This window comes from Tamandua tetradactyla, chromosome 7, assembly GCF_023851605.1.
Source record: "Tamandua tetradactyla isolate mTamTet1 chromosome 7, mTamTet1.pri, whole genome shotgun sequence".
Lineage (NCBI taxonomy): Eukaryota > Metazoa > Chordata > Mammalia > Pilosa > Myrmecophagidae > Tamandua > Tamandua tetradactyla.
The window spans coordinates 62,357,603-62,374,725 of record NC_135333.1 but is presented as its reverse complement, the minus strand read 5'-3'; the positions used below and the strand labels follow the sequence as shown (position 1 = coordinate 62,374,725).

Here is a 17,123-nt window from a genome sequence, read left to right as displayed (position 1 = left end):
GGAAATACTTTCACAAATGAATCAGCTGTGCGTTCCGCCAGGCCTAAAGGTGTGTGCTTCTTGGCTTTAATGATTTCACACCCTTCTGGGTGACTTCCTGCCTCTCCGCCTGAATCTTGCTTTTCCTCCCCAGACACTGAGAAAGCCCAGCCTTTTCTCTGAGGGCAGCCGGCTCTGCTCGGGCGGTGGGCTTCACGGGAGCCTCCGCCTGGGAGGAACCCCAGGCCGCCCGCCGGCCCTCCCTCTGGTCACCTCCTGCAAATCTGCTGAGTGCGGGAGGCAGTGCATTGCATTTGCAGACAGGCTCCTAACTCTTGGTGAGGAGAAACCCAGGCAAAGGGGCTGGGGACGTGAGGCACGTGGCCTCCCGGTGGCTTCTCTCTGAGTTAGGCGGACACCTGTCCCCACGCCTGCACGTTGGTGGATACTGGTTTAGACTTGGACTTAATACCCACTGGGAGGTGCGCAGGTGGTTCAAGTAGAATGCTCACCTGCCATGCGGACACCCAGGTTCAATTCCTGGTGCATGCACAACCACTCCCCCACCACACAAAAAATACCCAAGGGGCCCAAATGACTGATACAGACAGCCAAATCTAGGCGTTTTACTCCTGCCCCAGCCCTGGCCTGCCCCCTCTTCCGTCTCCCCATCTCTCTATGAGGCGCTCCAGTGCCTTCCTCCCAAGCAGCTTTCCTTGAAGATCTCAGCCCGCAGACAACCTAACAAAGAGCCTCAATCAGACCACGGGTGGCAGACGGCTTATCAAGATGCACCTCTCTGCTCAGTGTCCTGGCTGTCACCTCCGTGCTGCTTTGTCATCCCAGACGACAAAACAAGGCAGCTGGTGCATACACGGAAATGACAAAACAAGGCAGCTGGTGCATACACGGAAATGATCCCTGCTGGGGCCACGTCCCCCGCCCCCTGGTGTCAGATACCCCATCTTTACCTCCTAGCTCTCTCTCTCTCCTCTTTCCTCCCTCTCCTCCTGGGTAGCCCAGAGACTGTCATTTTAGCTAGAGTGAGCCCTTGGGGGTCAGGAAGGGCATGTCTTTATGATACAAGCCGGGGATCCAGCAGGGACCCAAGTATACTGAGCACCTAACATCCTGTAATGAGAGAAGCTTCTGGACTCTGGGTCTCCCAATGCCTCATCTTGGTCATCTTTTCCCCTCCTCACTCAACTGACAAGAAGGCGCCTGAGCGTGGAGGACATAAGAGCTGGTGGGGCAGGCGTCCCTCTCCTGGGGCAGCTCTCAGGGCAGGAGAGGGGGTCCCCACCCCACAGAAAGTCCTGGCAACATTTCATGCAAGTGTGATAAGAGCCAAGGACTGGCCCAGAGAAAACACCATATACGAAGTCAGAGAAGGGAAGGACAAGTCCTTTGGAATCATCTGGAAAACCTCATAAGGGGGTTTGGAGGGTGGGTGGGCATTCTAGTTGAGTTCTTAAGGTGGGGAAGTCTCTTTACGGGGGAAGAGAGCACTGAGGATGCCAGGAGGGACATGTGTTCTCATGGAGGCGGGGAAGTGGGAAGTGGGTTTGGGCATAGGCGGAGCCTAGTTTGCTTGAAGGGCAGGATGGAGACCCCTCTGTGCAAGGGATGGACCTACCCAAACGACATGGCGGGAGGCAGGAATTCCCAAGAGGAGAAAGGTACTTGCTCCTCCCCCGGGGCAGAAACCCCAGCCTCCCAGCTGTCCATGCCACCCAGTGGGTACCAGAGGCTTTCTCACCCCCTCCATCCCCCTGACGGCCAATTACCTCCAAGGAGAGCCCGTGAACGTACAAGGGACGCCAGGACACCCACGGCGCATCGCCCACACACATCACCATGGCCCTCTGGTCATCGGGCGGGTGGTAGGGGATGAAAGGGAGGGCCCCAAAGGGGGTCTGTGCTCTAGCTGGGAGACGGGCCTCCCGGCTTGCTCTGATTTTAGATCAGACACTTTCCAGCTCTTGGATGATCAGTTTTTCCAACTTGCTTTCTCCAGTTTGGTTAGAAGAGAGACCTCTGAGTTCCTGAATAACACTTTCCCTGGGCACGCCTTCTCCACCAGGGGGTGGCCGGGCTCTGAGGCTCAGGGAGTTCTGATGACCATGCGTCAATGGCTTTGTGTGGCTGGGGGCCCTTCCTGGGGGGCTGTCAGCGAGGGCCACAGCCCTGCCCAACCTTCCAAGCGACCTCTTTGAAAAAGAGCCCCCCTTCAGATAGGATGCTGCCCCGCACATCTCTGAAACGGCAGACAGACCCAGCTTCCCAGGGTGACCTCGATGGGGACAAAGTCAGGCTCTGCCATCTGGGTCCTACCCCTTTTTCTCAAAAGAGAAGGGGAGACAGCAGAGAGGGACAGAAGCAGGCACCAGCAGGGGCAAGGGAGAGCCCAGAGGAGCAGGGGAGGGGATTCACGGAAGAGCCTTTTCCTCTCTGTGAAATGGGAAGCCACTAACCCGCAGGTGCTCTTTTCTCCCCACTGAAATGTGAGCATTCAAGGATAAGCACTGTCCCCCCTGGCCAGGGAGCACCCCTGGTGTTTGTGTGTGTGCCCCTGTGTGTGTGTGTGTGTGTGCTGTGCCTGCGCGCGTGCGCCTGTTTGTGCCTGTGTGCATGCTTGTGTTGTTGACTATGTGCATGTGTGACCTGTGTGTTTGTGTGTGCCTGTGTGTGCGTGTGAATGGATATGCCTATGTGTTTGTATGTATGCCTGTGTGTTTGTGTGTGTCTGTGTGTGACTGTGTGCGCTTGTACGCGCACATCTCGCCTGTGTGTGCTACTGTCGCTGTCATCACAGATGTACCCCCAGCTGTCACTCCACTGCTCTGTCTCTTCGCTCGCGCACACGCACTCTCTCTCCTCCCTCTGCCGTTCTCCCCCTTCTTCCATTTCTCTCCCTCTGTCCCTCCCTCTTTCTTTCTCAGTTTGTTATTGACCCGCAGTCCTGTCCCCTGGCAGCCGCCGGCTGGCGTTGCATCTCTCTGTGCCGAGTGCTGCGTGCCAGGTCCTGGCTCCTGCAAACTGGGGGACCCCGGCGTTGGTACCCACCGTGCTCGGCTCGGTGGCCGTGTCTGGATTTCTCTGGGAATCCCAGGAGGGTTTCACTGGAAGGTTTCAAGCTATTTGATTTAAGGAGCTCACAAGGTGAAGAGAGGTGAGTGCCGAGCAGTCAGGGAAAGGAGCGGAGGGCTGGCAGGAGGCAGGGTGGCTGGGGCGTGGGACTGGGGACCATCTTTGCTGGCCTCTGCTCGGCGCGGATAGCTCCTGGGTAGCTGCTGGTGCCTCCTGCCTGGGGCAATTGCTGGGGCTGGGGAAACTGCTCCAAACCAGATCCTAAAGGTGGAGAACACGGGAGACTGACCCCACAGTGTTGGGGACACAGGCGGAGGATTCTGCTGGGGATGGGGGTAGCAGCTGGAGAGGGGGGTGGGCAGAGGGCAGTGCTGGTGCCAGCTGACAGCCCCGGGTGGCATAGAAACCAGCCCCTGCAACATGGGGGGTGGGAGGTGGGGGTGGGCCAGCCAAGAGCCCTGAGCCATCTGCGTGCCGGCTCAGCAGAGACAGTCCAGGAACTTGGGTGCTGCAGGAAGGGGGGTGGGACGGCAGCCAGGGGGTTGGTCACAGGGCCGGTACAGGGGACGGGTCAGGTGGCAGGCTGGAGGGCCCAAGCTGTCTGAGACACGGGAATCGACCATCCGTGGGCTCCGGTCTCTTGCGGGGTGGGCTTCCTGGCTTTCGAGTGACCGCCCTTGGCCAAGGGTTCAGGGGGTCCCTTTCCCAGCTGGGCGCGGGTCCTGCTGCCCTGGGAGAAGCCTGGGGTGTGTGTGGCTAGGAGTCACGCAGGAGAAGCAACATTGAGCTGCCCCTCGGCCACCCCAAGGCCCTGCTTGCTCCCCGCCTGCCTAAGGCCAGACCCTGGGGACCAGCTCAAGATGCTGCGCTCCCCCCATCGTGAAGTACCTGGCCTGTCCTACCTACAAGCAGGTCGGCTGCCTCCATGCGGGTGTGGGCTCAGCCCAGGTTGGGGGTGCTGTGCGTGTGGTCAGGCCACCTGGCTTCCTGACCCAGTGGGGCGTGGGTACAGGGGCTGGAGCAGGACAGAGGTGACGCTGGGGAGAGGGCAGCCAGCTAGGGAGTCTGTACCCCCCAGTGGGCTTGGGCTGGGCTCCAGAGGCTGCTGGGCCTTCCCCCCCAAGACTGTCCACACTTCGGCAAGGTCAGGGGGTGTCTGTATTGCTGGTGTTGGGCCCTGGCTGTCAGGGCCTGTCGGACAGACCTCCTCTGTGACTCAGAATGACACCCTGCTGCTTAGATAACTGCACGGGTTGGGGGAGGGTGGGAAAGCTGAGCACGTGGAGATGGGGCGGGGGAGGCCAGCTGGCGGGGAAACCCAACAGCAGCTTCCGTGGGCCAAGAAGAGCCCATGTCTTCCCACCCGCACCTCCCATGCTGGCAGCCAGTCTCTGGTGCTGCCAAGGAAGGGAGCCCAGGAAAGCCAGGGATGGGGTGGCAGGGGAAGGAGGAAGGATTCTTAAGCAACCCATCTGGCTTCTTCCGGGGTTGGCTGGAGGCTGTGTCTGGGAACCAGGGTGAGCAAAGCCCATTCCATTTCCCAGGCACGGGAGCCGCAGGGTCTCCCCGAGGCTGCAGGGGTCTGAGGGGGCAGCAAGGGGACGGATGGGTATGCCGCGTTTGGGGGTGTCTGGAGAACCTGGGGGTAGTGGGGAGTAGGGGGAAGGGGTCAGAATAGAGCAGCCTTTCCTCTTGTCTGGTCACCCTTCTTCCGCCCCAGACCAGCCCCCTTCCTCCATCCACCGGGGCCCATCACCCTGAGCCCACCCTGAGTGGAGGGCATCCAGCAACACAGCCTCAGCACGCAGCACACTCAGCGCATTCCTAACAGATCGGAGGGACTCAGGGGGACTTTTCTCCGCTGCTTCCTGGAGGACCTGTTTGGGGTTGGGAATATTTAACCAGGAAATGAGGGTGCAGGGAGCTCCAGCTGAGAATGGGACATGTGCTTTTAAATGAACTGGGAGAGACTACGCTGTTCCAAGACCCAATTTAGAGAAATTAAAAAACAAAAAAACGAAAACAAACCCCATGACCTCGTTGCCTGGGCAGTGTGTGTTAGAGGATGATGGGCAGGGAAGAGATCTAGAATTTTCCTAGAAGGGCCCAAGTGGCCAGCCTTGCAGCAGGTGGACGGCCAGCCTCCCTGCAGGTCCAGCATGCAGAATTCCCAGCCCTGGTGCCTACAGCCCAGGGTCCCCTGCAGCCGTCCTGCCTGGGGTGGGCCAGGGTCTGGCCATGCAGGGGGAGGTACAGGACCGAACCCTGGCTCTGCCTCCCACGAGCCCTTGACCTTTACCTCTCTGCAAAACCAAGGGGCTCATACAGATGACCATGAAGCTGGCTTAGCTCCTAAGTTCTGAGAATCTTCGATGTTGAGGGGCACAGAGGCTTGGGTTCCCTCAGCCAAGGGGAGGCAGAGCAGGGCCAGGCCAGTCTGACTGCCCTGGAAGCTGGGAACTCTCGGGTTTGGGTATGATGTGCACTCACCAGTGTGTGGCTTGGGCACTAGACTTTCCCTCTGAGCCCAGGTTTTCATCTGCCCAGGGCAGGTGGGGCCCACAGCTGCGGAGCTACAAGGCTCCGAGCTCCTGAGGGTTAGGATTTCAGGAGAAGGTTAGAGCTCTGGGTGTTGATGCCTAGCTGCGTTAGACAAGCATCAGAGGGAGGATGGGGGCAGCGGGCCTGTTGTGAGACTGTTGGAGTTTTCTAGCTGGATTTGGGAGCCAGCCCCACTTCGAGAATGAGCCTTGTCTGCGGAAGGAAGGGAAGGCGTGGGCATATGAATGCTGGGTGGCACCCCACCCCCCTGCCCCGGGAACCCAGGCAAGATACCCCAGGAGGGAAGCTGCCCCCCTTCCAAGTCTCCAGGTGCTTTTGCAACCTACTCAGCTCCAAGCAGGAGCTGGTGAAACTTCAGCTCTTCCTCACGGCCTCCTCCTCCACACCCTCAGCTTTCCTTGAGCTCCTGCCATTCCTCCTTCACCTTTGCACCCACCCCCCAGCCAGCAGAGTTTCTAGAAAGCCCCCCTCCACTCTAGGCCTTCCAGGACCTTCCAGCACTTTCACTGCCACATCTGCCACGTTACTGGAGAGACAGAAGACTGGCAGGGGCTCCCGGCTTGGGTCTCAGCCCAGCAGTTATACAGAGTTTCAGACTTTTCATTGGTAAGATGGGGATAAGAGCACCTATCTTCTCAGCTCCAGTGAGACAGAGGGTGCCGAGATGCTGTATGAATCATAAAGCGCTATTCGAACGAAAGGCTGCCCTTCCCTTTTCCCACCTCTGCCTTCCTGCACCAATAGCCTCCGCGGGTAAGGACAGGAACAGAGCAGACCCAGAAGCCTCTGGAGGCAGCTGTGCTAGCGCCTTGGTCACCGCACTCCCCCAGCTCAAAGCCAGGTTCTTCCACTTGCCTAACCTTAGGTAAGCCATCTAACATCCTGTGCCTCAGTTTCCCCACCTGTAAAATGACCTCATTGTGTTATGAGGTCTAAAAGCACTTCCATAAGTGTTTGTGACTCTATTTCTTTCCCCCCCTCCCCATACAGAGACTTTTAAAACAAGGTGCTCATGTGAATCTCCTGGCCCCACTTGCCCAGGTACCACTTGGCTGACCCATACCCTTCCCTGGCTGCAGCCTGGCCTCCAGACACTGGCCAGCCCACCTTGTGTGTGGTCGTTAGCCCCTGGCTGGGAGGTGCCCGGGTCTGCTGTGACCCAAGAAGTGGTCTCGGCCTAGAGCTTCTCAAACCTGAATTTCCCAAAGGACCTGGGGACCTGGTTAAAATGTAGATTTTGGTTTAGGAGGCTGGGGTGGGGCCAGCGATTCTGCATTTCTAACAGGCTCCCTGATGGAGCGGATGCTGCTAGCAATGGACAGCACTTTGATCAGCAAGGGGCCAGAGCACAAAGCCACTGGGTCTGGGCCTCGGGGGCTCCCCATTTGACTGCTGTTAGCTCAGCCCTGGTTCTCTCAGCAAAGCCCCACGAGGAAGCCCAGGCTCTCAGAGCCCTCTGGTCTGCTCTGAGACTTAGGCAAAAGTCAGGCAGGCAAAGATTGGGAGCCAGTCCCGAGTCTCAGAGCTGGCCAGGCTGTGGGACTTGGAGACTGGAGATTTTCCCACCCTCACCCTACTCTGATTCTGTCCCCCATTCTCTACTCTGGGTAGGGACTTCCCTCCCAGACTGTGTTAATTTATTTCAGCAGCCGGCCAGCGCCTGCTGCAGCAGCTTCTCTCCCAATGTAGGTCACCCCCTTTCCAAATGAGGCTAGAAACTTCTGGGGTCAGGAAGGGGGTCCTTTGTTGGAGGCATGTTGGGGGGTAGAGGGCTATGGAGCTCCAGCCCCATATTTCCCCAAGTGTCACTTCCTGGTGCCCCACTGTCTATGATGTGTACTCCCCATGGCCAGGCTGTCCCTCCCCATGCTTGTCATCAGGCAGACCCGGGTATTCAGCAGAAGCCCAGGAGGCTGATGGAGACAGTCTCCACATCCTGCCACCTCAGGAGACAAGGCCTATATTCTGCTTGTGGGAACTTGCCCCCACCCCCACCCCCATAGCTTTGTGCAGGTGACATCCCATTCAAAAGGGGTGGGCATCACTGCCTGCACTAAATGCCCCTTTCTCCACTGATTGGCTTCTTGCTGTTGGACCCTGAGTTCGTTCCCATGGGTGATGCTGAGGGTCATGGGTGGGTGGGGCTGGTGGAAAAGAGAAGGGCCTGCTGGGGAAGGCAGGAGCCTCAGGTGGACGCAGGGCCTGGGCTTGGGTGGGAGGGTGTCTCCACTGTCTGTGTCCCTGCAGGAAGCCACAACAAGTAGGAACAGAAGCCTGGCTGGTGTCTCCAGTGCCCTGTGGGTCTGAGTATAGAAATCGTCCTGGGTTAGGGGTTGCCCTGTAGGGTTTTTCTCTATATGACTATCTGCTGGGGGGCATTTGGGAACTGTGAGGCTTCTTATTGCTTTCTGAGCGTGGGTATCTGAGTATGAGGGATGGAGGACTGCCAGCAAGACGTGTGAAGGGTATTCATGCATGTGTGTGCATGAGTGTACATGTGCAGATGTGGGAATGAGGCTGTGAACATGTTCACATGTGTATGCACGGGTGCAAGTGTGTGCATGTAAGTGTGTGCATGCATGAGTGTGTGCCTGTCCACGTCGGCGTGTGTGTTAGCACATGCCTCGCTGTGCAGCTCTCTGTGGGTGTGTGTTTGCATCACGTGCTATGCACAGAGCTTCCAGCACGTGTCCGGGAGCCTGTGTGTGCCCCCTGCTCTGTGCATGCCTGAGTATCTCCCTGCAGGGGCCATTGCTGGGGGACAGTCACAGGGAGTGTGTGAGCAGCCTGGCTCTGAAGCCTGTGTCCCAATCTGTGACCTTCTCCATGACCTTGGGCAAGTCAGTCCTGGTCTCTGGGCCTTGGGTGGCCGTGGAGCTGCTTCATATCGCACAAGTGCTGTGAGCTGTCATTATGAGGGTCCTGGAGTAAGGGAGAATGTCCTGGAGGTCTAGGTCTGAGGGGCACAGACGCCCTGCCCATACAGTGGGGTGTGTGTGTGGGGGGGGGGGTTGGGGGATCCACCACGGTCAGTGAGACCAGAAGACAGTCCCAGGCCTGGTTCAGTAGAAGCTGGGGGCACGTTACACGGACCTGCTGGGAGCTGCAGGGTCCCCGCCGGCCTTTCCTTCCTCCTAACACGTGCTCACCTCCAGCTGGGAGCTTTCACCTAAGCTGTCTTCTAAAGTCATGAGTATTGAGTAAATATTCATTTTCTTCCCTTAGTTAGATTGATCCTCGCAGAAATTCCACCCAATAAGTGTCACGGTCAGTGCTTTGGGTGAGAAGAAAATGGAGGCACAGAGAATCTAAGCAGTGTGTTCAGGGCCTAGCTGAGCTCCCTCCTTACCCCAGGGACACGGGCTCAGTCCTAGAGGCAGCAGGGGGACCGGCTGGGGGCCCTCTCCAGCTGGGTCCAGCCAGAGAGGTAGCGCAGGGCGACAGCCTCACTCCATGGAGGAAGGAGAGAGAGACGACGAAAAGCTGAGAGCAAAAGGGATAGAGCCACATGGTGGCTGAGCCAGCACGCCCTTGCTGGGAGCAAAGCTGAGGGTGCTATGGGGGGTGTTGGGTTCTAACCCCAGAACGGTTTGGGGCGGGGCGGTGGGGGGAGCAGCGCCGAGGGGGGCAGGGGAGAACGGGAGCCCCTGCGGGACCCCAGTGCCTGAGGGAAAACCAGCTTCCCCTGAGGCTGAGATTTCTGAGCTCCACCCACCTCCTCAGCTGTCAGCTTATCTCTGCCCTTGGGTCCTGGGGCTCACAGTCTTTAAACAGGCGTCAGGGAGAGGGAGAGGGAGGGAGGGGGAGGGAGAGGGAAGTCTGTAACCAGGAATTACCTGCGGATGAATTTGGCAATCAAGGAAGGTCAAACTCAGGGAGGCAGCCAGAAGCAGAGGGAGGGAGGTGTGGGCTCCGGGCTGGCATGCCCTTTGGGAGGCGGGGAGGGAAGCCCCCCTAGCTCCCCACCACCTTGCTCTGTGCCAGCTGCAGCAGCAGCCACGACAGTCCCCTTGCCCTGCTCCAATGCGGAGTGGAGGCTCTGGAAAGAAATGGGAGCTCCAGAGGAGGACCCACGTCCGCTGGTGGGGGTGGGGCAGGGCCAGACCTGAGCGAGGTGACCCCCCCCCCCTTTCTCCTGTCTGCAGCCCCTCACCTGGCCCAGGCACCCGCCTCTCCTGCTCTGTGCCCTCAGCTCGCCTCTCCGGTGTGAGCAGCTGCCGCAGCATGAGGCCCTGAGCTGACGACTCTCCCTCTCAACCTGCTGGCAAGACGGAGCACTGCGAGTCGCCTCTACGGCAGCGAGGGAGAGGGGGGCAGGGCCCAGCCGGCGCCCCCCTGACCAACCTCCCGCGGACTCTGCAAAGGGCCCGGGGCCCATGGTGAGAGGAGCCGTGGGGCCGGGAGAGGGCACTGGGGAAGGGGTCCATGTTGGGGGCCAGTGGGAATAGGCAAGACCCCCCACACTTCCCACCTAAGAGAGATGCCTCTCAGTTTCCCCACTGGTGATGGGGGGGGCGCCCCGACACAGAGGCTCCCACGTTGCTCTCAAAACATTTTGGAGATCAACACACCAGAGAAGCAAGAAGGAGAGGCGGAGGGAGGCTGAGGGCGGGACATCGGAAGGTTCCTGAGCTGGCAGCCCCCTGGCCTGCAGCCCAGCTCTGAGCCCCCGGCCAGAGGACACTTGGTGAATGCCTGAGCCTGCCTGCAGCCCCCAGTCACCCCAGAGAGGGTGAAGCGTTTCTGCTGCTCCCCTTCTTGGCTGCCCCGGCTCCTCTTCTCCCCTCCCACCCAGAGAGCCCTAACGAGGCGGAACAGGAGAGGGGACGATGAGGAGTGTAAAGAGACACCCAGGCCCTGTCCCCAACCGCTGGGCTGGAACGGGGTGTCCCTTGCAGCTGGCTCAGCTCTCTCTCCCTCAGGACTGACAGGTAGTGCCTGCCGAGGGGCTCCTCTTTCCCCAGAGGTGCATGGCTCGGAGAGCCGTGGGATTCGGCACGATGCTGGCGCCGGGCTGTGGCCCCAGACCGAGGACCAGGCTGGCCCTGCGGTGGAGGCAGGTCTCCTGTGAGTATGGGAGGGGGGAGGGGGCGGGGGGAGGAGGGGCAGGGCAGTGGACAGCATGGCAGGGAGCGCCAAGGCAGGTCTTCCCGTGATACCCAAGGCCTGGTCCTGGGGAGCTGGGACCCACCCTCTCCATGGCAGCTGCAGAAAGAGCGTTAGTGGCTAGGTCAGCTGCTGGGAGCCTTGGCAGTTGGTTCCCCCTGTTACCCCTGGTAAGTCTATGATGTCTGTTCCCATGGGTTAGGTTCCCCGTAGCAGGACTAGGGGGAAGAGCTCTGCTGGAGAATAGCCAGTCTTCCTGAGCTTGCAGTAGGCTCGATGGTGGCCAAGCTTGCCCAGGACGTGTTTAACAGGCTGTAAGCAGAGGGAGGCAGAGGGTGGGGGAAGGCGGTCCCACCCTGGGCAGTCTCAGCTTGGGCCAGCTGCCGCTCTCTTGAGTTGCTCCTTCTTGCCTTGCCCCAGCCATCAGCTGTGGGAACCCCAGGGGCCACTCGCAAGCTCTGGACACCCACATCTTCCTGACTCTAAAGGGTCTAGTGGACTCTTGGGATGCGGTGCTGGAAGATACTTCAGGCAGCGGGTCCAACCCCTCATCCTGCGTGTGGGGAAACTGAGGCCCCCCTCCCAAAGAGCAGTAAATGTTAATGAGGGCAAACTTTGTGAGTTGTTAGGGATGAAAGAAGTATTGAGAATTCCCTTCATGTCAGGCAGTGGGACAAGGTGAAGGAGGGCTCGCTTGCCCAAGGTTGAATGGTAAGAGGCAAGACGTGGCTCATCACCGGTCCCCACAGTCAGCCCTCGGATCCTGCTGCCCCGCAGCATAAGCAGCCTAAATTATTCACCATGTGAGAGTGGCTGATCCCTCAGCAACTCAGATCCCCTTTCAACCTCATTCTAGAATCACTCAACACCTCGCAATACAGGATTATGTTTTCTTGTCACTAGAGCTTTTCTGTCACCCTGAATCTCCAGGGGTGGAGGTGGGTGCAGGGAGTTACTTTTCTGAAGGATTTCTTCTTGTCCAGCTGCTGGTCCCTTCTCTGAAATGGGGATAGTAGCTTCTAGCTATGTTTGCCCCTCTGAGGGTGAAGCTGGCTGGGTTGAATTTCTTCCTGGGGAAAGTGAAGTCTGAAGAACATTGGCTTTCAAGTGGCACGGGGATGGCACGGGGCAGTCTGATGTGGCAGCAGAAGGGCTCAGAGGGGTTAAAGGGTGAGAGGTGGCAGCAGGTGACCCCAGATGGCCAGGGAGGGTCCCCAGTTGGCTTCCATGTCCACGTCTGTGCTCATCTCCCATCAAGAACAAAGAGGCTCAGGTGTCAGCCCTGTGGTGTGTCTCTCAGCTGTCATCGATCCTCTAGGCAGGGGAGGGGGAGAGTCCCATCCTGCTTCTCCAGACCCCACCCTCTGGGACATCAGACACCTACCAGAGCAGACCCTTCCAGGTACCCAGGTCAGAGTGGCTGCTGGCTCTGGGTGGGCCAAATGGGCAATAGGATGTAGACTCAACCTCTCTCCCACTTCTCCTGTAAGGGTCTTTCCTCAGCTTGGTGGGGCTGACTTTGCTCAGGCTGCCCCAGCAGGGTTAGACAATCTTGAGCTCAACTCTTTTCCCTTTAGCAGGCTTCTCTGAGGCTCAAGAAGACAAGAAAGGGGGGTTTGAGATCTCTATTAGGAAGGGCTCTCAACAATGGCATGAGATGCTCTGTTGTGAGGGCCACTTCCCCAGCTTTTCCTCAGACTGGACTCCAGGCTGATTACTCACAGCAGCCTAGGTAAAGGGTGAAATACATACTGTTATCCATCCACCAAGCAGAAATGTTGCCCAGCAGCCTGGGGTGGGACAATTTAGGTGGGCCTGGGCTCCCAATTTGCACACGGGGTTACTGGCCCCATGCTGGAGCTGGGGCTCATGCAAATTCACCAGCAGTTGGGAAGTTGTGGGGGACAGGTAGGGGGTGCCATCTTAGGCTTTCCCCTTCCATGCATAACATGACTTGGCCTAGTGCAGCTCCAGGTTGTAGGTGAGACAGAGGGAAAGGGACCAGCAGCATGGCCATTTTCTTTTGGAAAGATCTCCTGGCAGTGGCACTGGAGAGGGACATGGGAGTAGGTTTCTCTGACATCCTATATCCTATATTTTGCCAATGGGTGTCAATGGGACCCAAGTTCCCAAAGAGATGAACAGCAGGAGGCCCCATGAGCTAGAGTGTCCAGCTTTGCTTATTCTCTAGGCTTCAGGGATGTGTATCTGCAGCATGCCACTCCTCTAATGTGACTTATTGGCCAGATACGCTGTGAGGCATGGAGCCCTGCTGACACCACGTGGTGTCCTTCAATACAGAAACGGCTTCAGATTTGTTAATTATCATTTTATGCATGATCAGTAAATGTCTGTGCATTAATTGTAGATTGTACCAATAGGAGATAAAATCAAGAGGCCATTATGTTATGAACTAGAATGGAGGGAAGAGAAACAACAGGTGGTAAACCCTGCCTTTCGCTCCCCCCCCCCCCCCCGCCTTGCCCGTTCCCGCCCCATCCCCGCCACCCAGGGATCACCTGCTGGATTGCCCTGTGTGCTGTGGAGGCCCTCCCCGCCTGCCCTTTCTCCTGTAAGTGCGACAGCCTCAACCTGGAGGTGGACTGCAGTGGCCTGGGCTTCACCACAGTGCCTCCGGACCTGCCGGCTGCCACCCGAACCCTCTTGCTCTTGAACAATAAGCTGAGTGCCCTGCCAACCTGGGCTTTCGCCAACCTGTCCAGCCTGCAGCGCTTGGACCTGTCCAACAACTTCCTGGACCAGCTGCCGGGCTCCATTTTCCGGGACCTGACGAATCTGACGGAGCTGCAGCTGCGCAATAACAGCATCAGGACCCTGGACAGGGACCTGCTGCAGCACGCGCCCCAGCTGCGCCACCTGGACCTGTCTATCAATGGCCTGGCCCAGCTGCCCTCCGGCCTTTTTGACGGCCTCCCGGCCCTGCGCTCCCTCTCCCTTCGCTCCAACCGCCTGCAGAACCTAGACCGGGTGACGTTTGAACCCTTGGTGAGCCTGCAGCTGCTGCAGGTTGGGGACAACCCCTGGGAGTGTGACTGCAGCCTGCGTGAGTTCAAGCACTGGATGGAGTGGTTCTCCTACCGAGGTAAGCCGAGCCTGCCTTGACTGGCTGGGCTGGACCATAGCGTCTCCTCTCCAGGTGATGGACCATTAACCTCCTGTCCATTTGCGAGGCTGTGAGGCCGGGACCTGGTCTCCCTCCTCACTCTCTCCGTCCTTTCTTCTCTGCCTCCCTTCTCCCTGCTTCCAAATCTCCCATTCTTTCTCATTCTCTTAAACACTGAGTCACTGTAACCTGATCTAGCTTACGTAGGCTTGTGTGGGATCTTAAAGACACCATATAATTTTTCTGAGCTTCGCATCCCACGAGGTCTGCTTTTGGGTTTCCCTAGCCAGGTAGAAAGAAGAGGTAGAAATCACAACAAAAACCATTTTTCTGAGCATAACTGTCTCTTAAATTTCCATAATCACAGGAGGGTGGAATATAATTGAAATCCACAGGTAAAATCAATTTTTCATTTTGGTGATGATCCTGACTTCCTTTCCCAAGAAATCTTATCAAAGATTTCCCAAGAAATCTTATCAAAACGTTTAATGAGAAGACACGGGGTTATAGTTGATTTTCTTTCCCTCCCCCACTTTCTGCAATCTTGGAAAGTTCCGCAACGGCTGGCAGAAAGATCAAATGAAATGGGAAAGGTGGGAGAAATAAGCGTAGCAGTTAAAAGTGCCAGCTCTGGGGTCAAATCTTGGCTGTGCCACCCACTAGCCCTGTCATCTGGAGAAAGTCATCTAACCTTTGTCTATAAAGTGGGAAGAATAGCTTGCAGCAGTCTTCATAGTAAATGGACTTAATGGACAATTTAATTTGGTGCCCAGCACAAAGCAGCAGCTCAATGAGTGTCTGCTGAATAGAAGAATCAATGTTAAACCCTATGAAAATAATGCTAATGCTTTTCTATTTCTCCTATCGTTTCAAATCCAGCCACCATCTCAATTATTTGCATATTCCTCCATGTTAGTTAATTAAAAACACATCTTGCAAACTATGAAGTACCACATAAACATTAAGTACTATGATAACGTTCTGATATATTTGTTACATAGCTTTGGCTCTACAAAGGTCTTCTCAGGAACATGACCCTAAGATTTATAACAGCCAATTGAAAGAGGTATTCTTATTCCTCAGCTAGGTAAGCTGAGCCCCATAAATAATTAAATAGGTTAAACACACACACTGTTTACATATGGTGAGTTACCCACAAAGCAGTATGATGACATATTTGCATACTGCTTAGTCCAAAGGTCAAATGATTCAAAAAGGTGAAGCTAAGAAGAGGACGGGCTATGCTTCTGTCCCCATCAAAATAAAGTTTTTTCAGTCATTTGAACGTTGCCAAACCTACACCTCTACTGCTGACTGAGTGTAGCACAAGATTTGCACAAGGTGACAGAGCCTGGATTCAACTGTGGATCTTTTCTCCAGGAAAATGAGGTGCAAACTCCCAACACCCAGCCCTGCGCCTCACTACAAAGGTGGCCCTGGATGCATGTTTCCTGCATTTAAGATTTGATAAAGCTCACTGAGGCAGTCAAGGGCATGGGAAGTAGAAACCAGGTCCTCAAACCCAGACTGATATGTTGTCCTCAGGAAATGTCACCATCAGGAACTGAATTCCCACCACAACAGGGCATGGAAATGGAATTTGAGTCCAAATGTATATTTCTCAGACCTTTGCGATAATAGGGTTGTTTTCAACCTTGAACACCTTAAAAATAATTCCTGGGATATTTTCATCAGCATCCTGGGGAAAGATTGATATTTATTGTCTGGGGAGGCCTGCAGCAGCTGGGCTGGGAGAGGAAGCTGTCAGTGACAGAGTGGCTGGAGTCCAGTCCATTTGGCAGAGGTCTTCTGCCTGGATCTAGATTTCATTAGGAGCAGTAAGCAGGCAAAGGCCTGACTTTCACTCTTAGGTGTCTCCGGGCAGATTGCTGTCCTCTCTGCCTCCCATCCCTGCTCAGCATCTGCATCTCCCCTGGCTGTGCCTGCGGCTGCCCGCGCCTCTCACCAGCAGCTGCCTTCTCTCCATTCTTTGCCCTTCACCTGTCTTCAGACTCCCTCACAAGATGCCTTTGCACCCAGAGATGCTATGGTTGGGGTGCAGATGGGGCCATTGCGCTGCCCATAAAGAGAAAAAGAAAATCATTCCTGTCCAGTTTTTTTCCTCCCCATTCCAAAAGGCCACTATTCTGGGTGACGAAAAGGTTCTGCACAGAAGAGCAGTGGCTGGGGATATTGTCATCTTTTGTGTGTGTGAGGGGGAAGAGCCCTGGAGGGACGCGAGGCTGTATGGAGAACGGGACCCGAGTTCACAGACAGGCAACGGACAGCCAGATTCGGGGCCAAGGGGCAGAGCCAAGTTGTTGCCTGGGGACAGCGTGTTGGCTCTCTCTTCTCTGAGTTCCCTCTGTATGCTGGCATTGCCCTGCATCCCATAGGTCAGTCTGACCTTGACGGAAATGGTTGTGTGCCTACCCATAAAATGGGAATTAATGATAATATCCATTTCCATGGCTTCTGCAATGATGAAGTGATGTGAGGTGTGCAACTCACCTACCATGAAACTTGGCTCCATAAATGTTAGTTTCCCACCTCCATTGTGCATTGACTATATTGCTGATAGAAACTTGACCTTCTGGTCTTTCCATTTTGAGAACCTGGGAGTGGGGAGGGACTCAGGGTTCTGGAGGCCTGATCAGCCTCTCCTTTTCTGTCTCCCCTGGCTGCAGGGGGGCGCCTGGACCAGCTCTCCTGCACCCTCCCCAAGGAGCTGAGGGGGAAGGACATGCGCATGGTCCCCATGGAGATGTTCAACTACTGCTCCCAGCTGGGGGACGAAAATAGCTCAGCTGGCATGGATGTCCCTGGGCCACCCTGCACCAAGGCCAGCCTAGAACCCGTTAAGCCCAAGCCTGGGGCCGAGCCTGAGCCCGAGCCCAGCACCGCCTGCCCCCAGAAGCAGAGGTACCGGCCGGCCAGCGTGCGCCGCGCCATCGGCACCGTGATCATCGCGGGCGTTGTCTGTGGCATTGTCTGCATTATGATGGTGGTGGCGGCCGCCTACGGCTGCATCTACGCCTCCCTCATGGCCAAGTACCACCGGGAGCTCAAGAAGCGCCAGCCCCTGATGGGCGACCCGGAGGGCGAGCACGAAGACCAGAAGCAGATTTCTTCCGTGGCATGAGAGCCCCTTCCCCGCCCGCCACCTGGCCCAGGTAGGAAGGATAGGGTACTCGCTGCGGGAAGGTGGTCCCCTCCTCTCCGTCACTGTCCCTGCCTCTGCCTGACCCGGGTCCCACTTTCC

The 17,123-nt window shown here is 56.8% G+C and overlaps 2 protein-coding genes across 2 annotated transcripts in view; one reads left to right on the top strand and one right to left on the bottom strand.

Moving 5' to 3' along the window:
- The window catches only part of CACNA2D4 (calcium voltage-gated channel auxiliary subunit alpha2delta 4), a 112,722-nt gene that overhangs the window by 23,247 nt on the left and 72,352 nt on the right, over positions 1 to 17,123 (bottom strand). The window lies entirely within an intron of this gene.
- Positions 10,632 to 17,003, top strand: LRTM2 (leucine rich repeat transmembrane protein 2). The gene is made up of 3 exons (XM_077167888.1): positions 10,632 to 10,698; positions 13,250 to 13,840; positions 16,549 to 17,003. Exons 1-3 carry the CDS (start codon positions 10,632 to 10,634, stop codon positions 17,001 to 17,003), a joined length of 1,113 nt encoding a protein of 370 aa, XP_077024003.1.

Bases quoted from the DNA above. Each gene is read 5' to 3' on its own strand.
- LRTM2 (XM_077167888.1), top strand. From the start codon at position 10,632: ATGCTGGCGCCGGGCTGTGGCCCCAGACCGAGGACCAGGCTGGCCCTG. The intron at 10,699-13,249 runs GTGAGTATGGGA...CCCGCCACCCAG, and splicing joins GCGGTGGAGGCAGGTCTCCT to GGATCACCTGCTGGATTGCC. The intron at 13,841-16,548 runs GTAAGCCGAGCC...CCCTGGCTGCAG, and splicing joins GGAGTGGTTCTCCTACCGAG to GGGGGCGCCTGGACCAGCTC.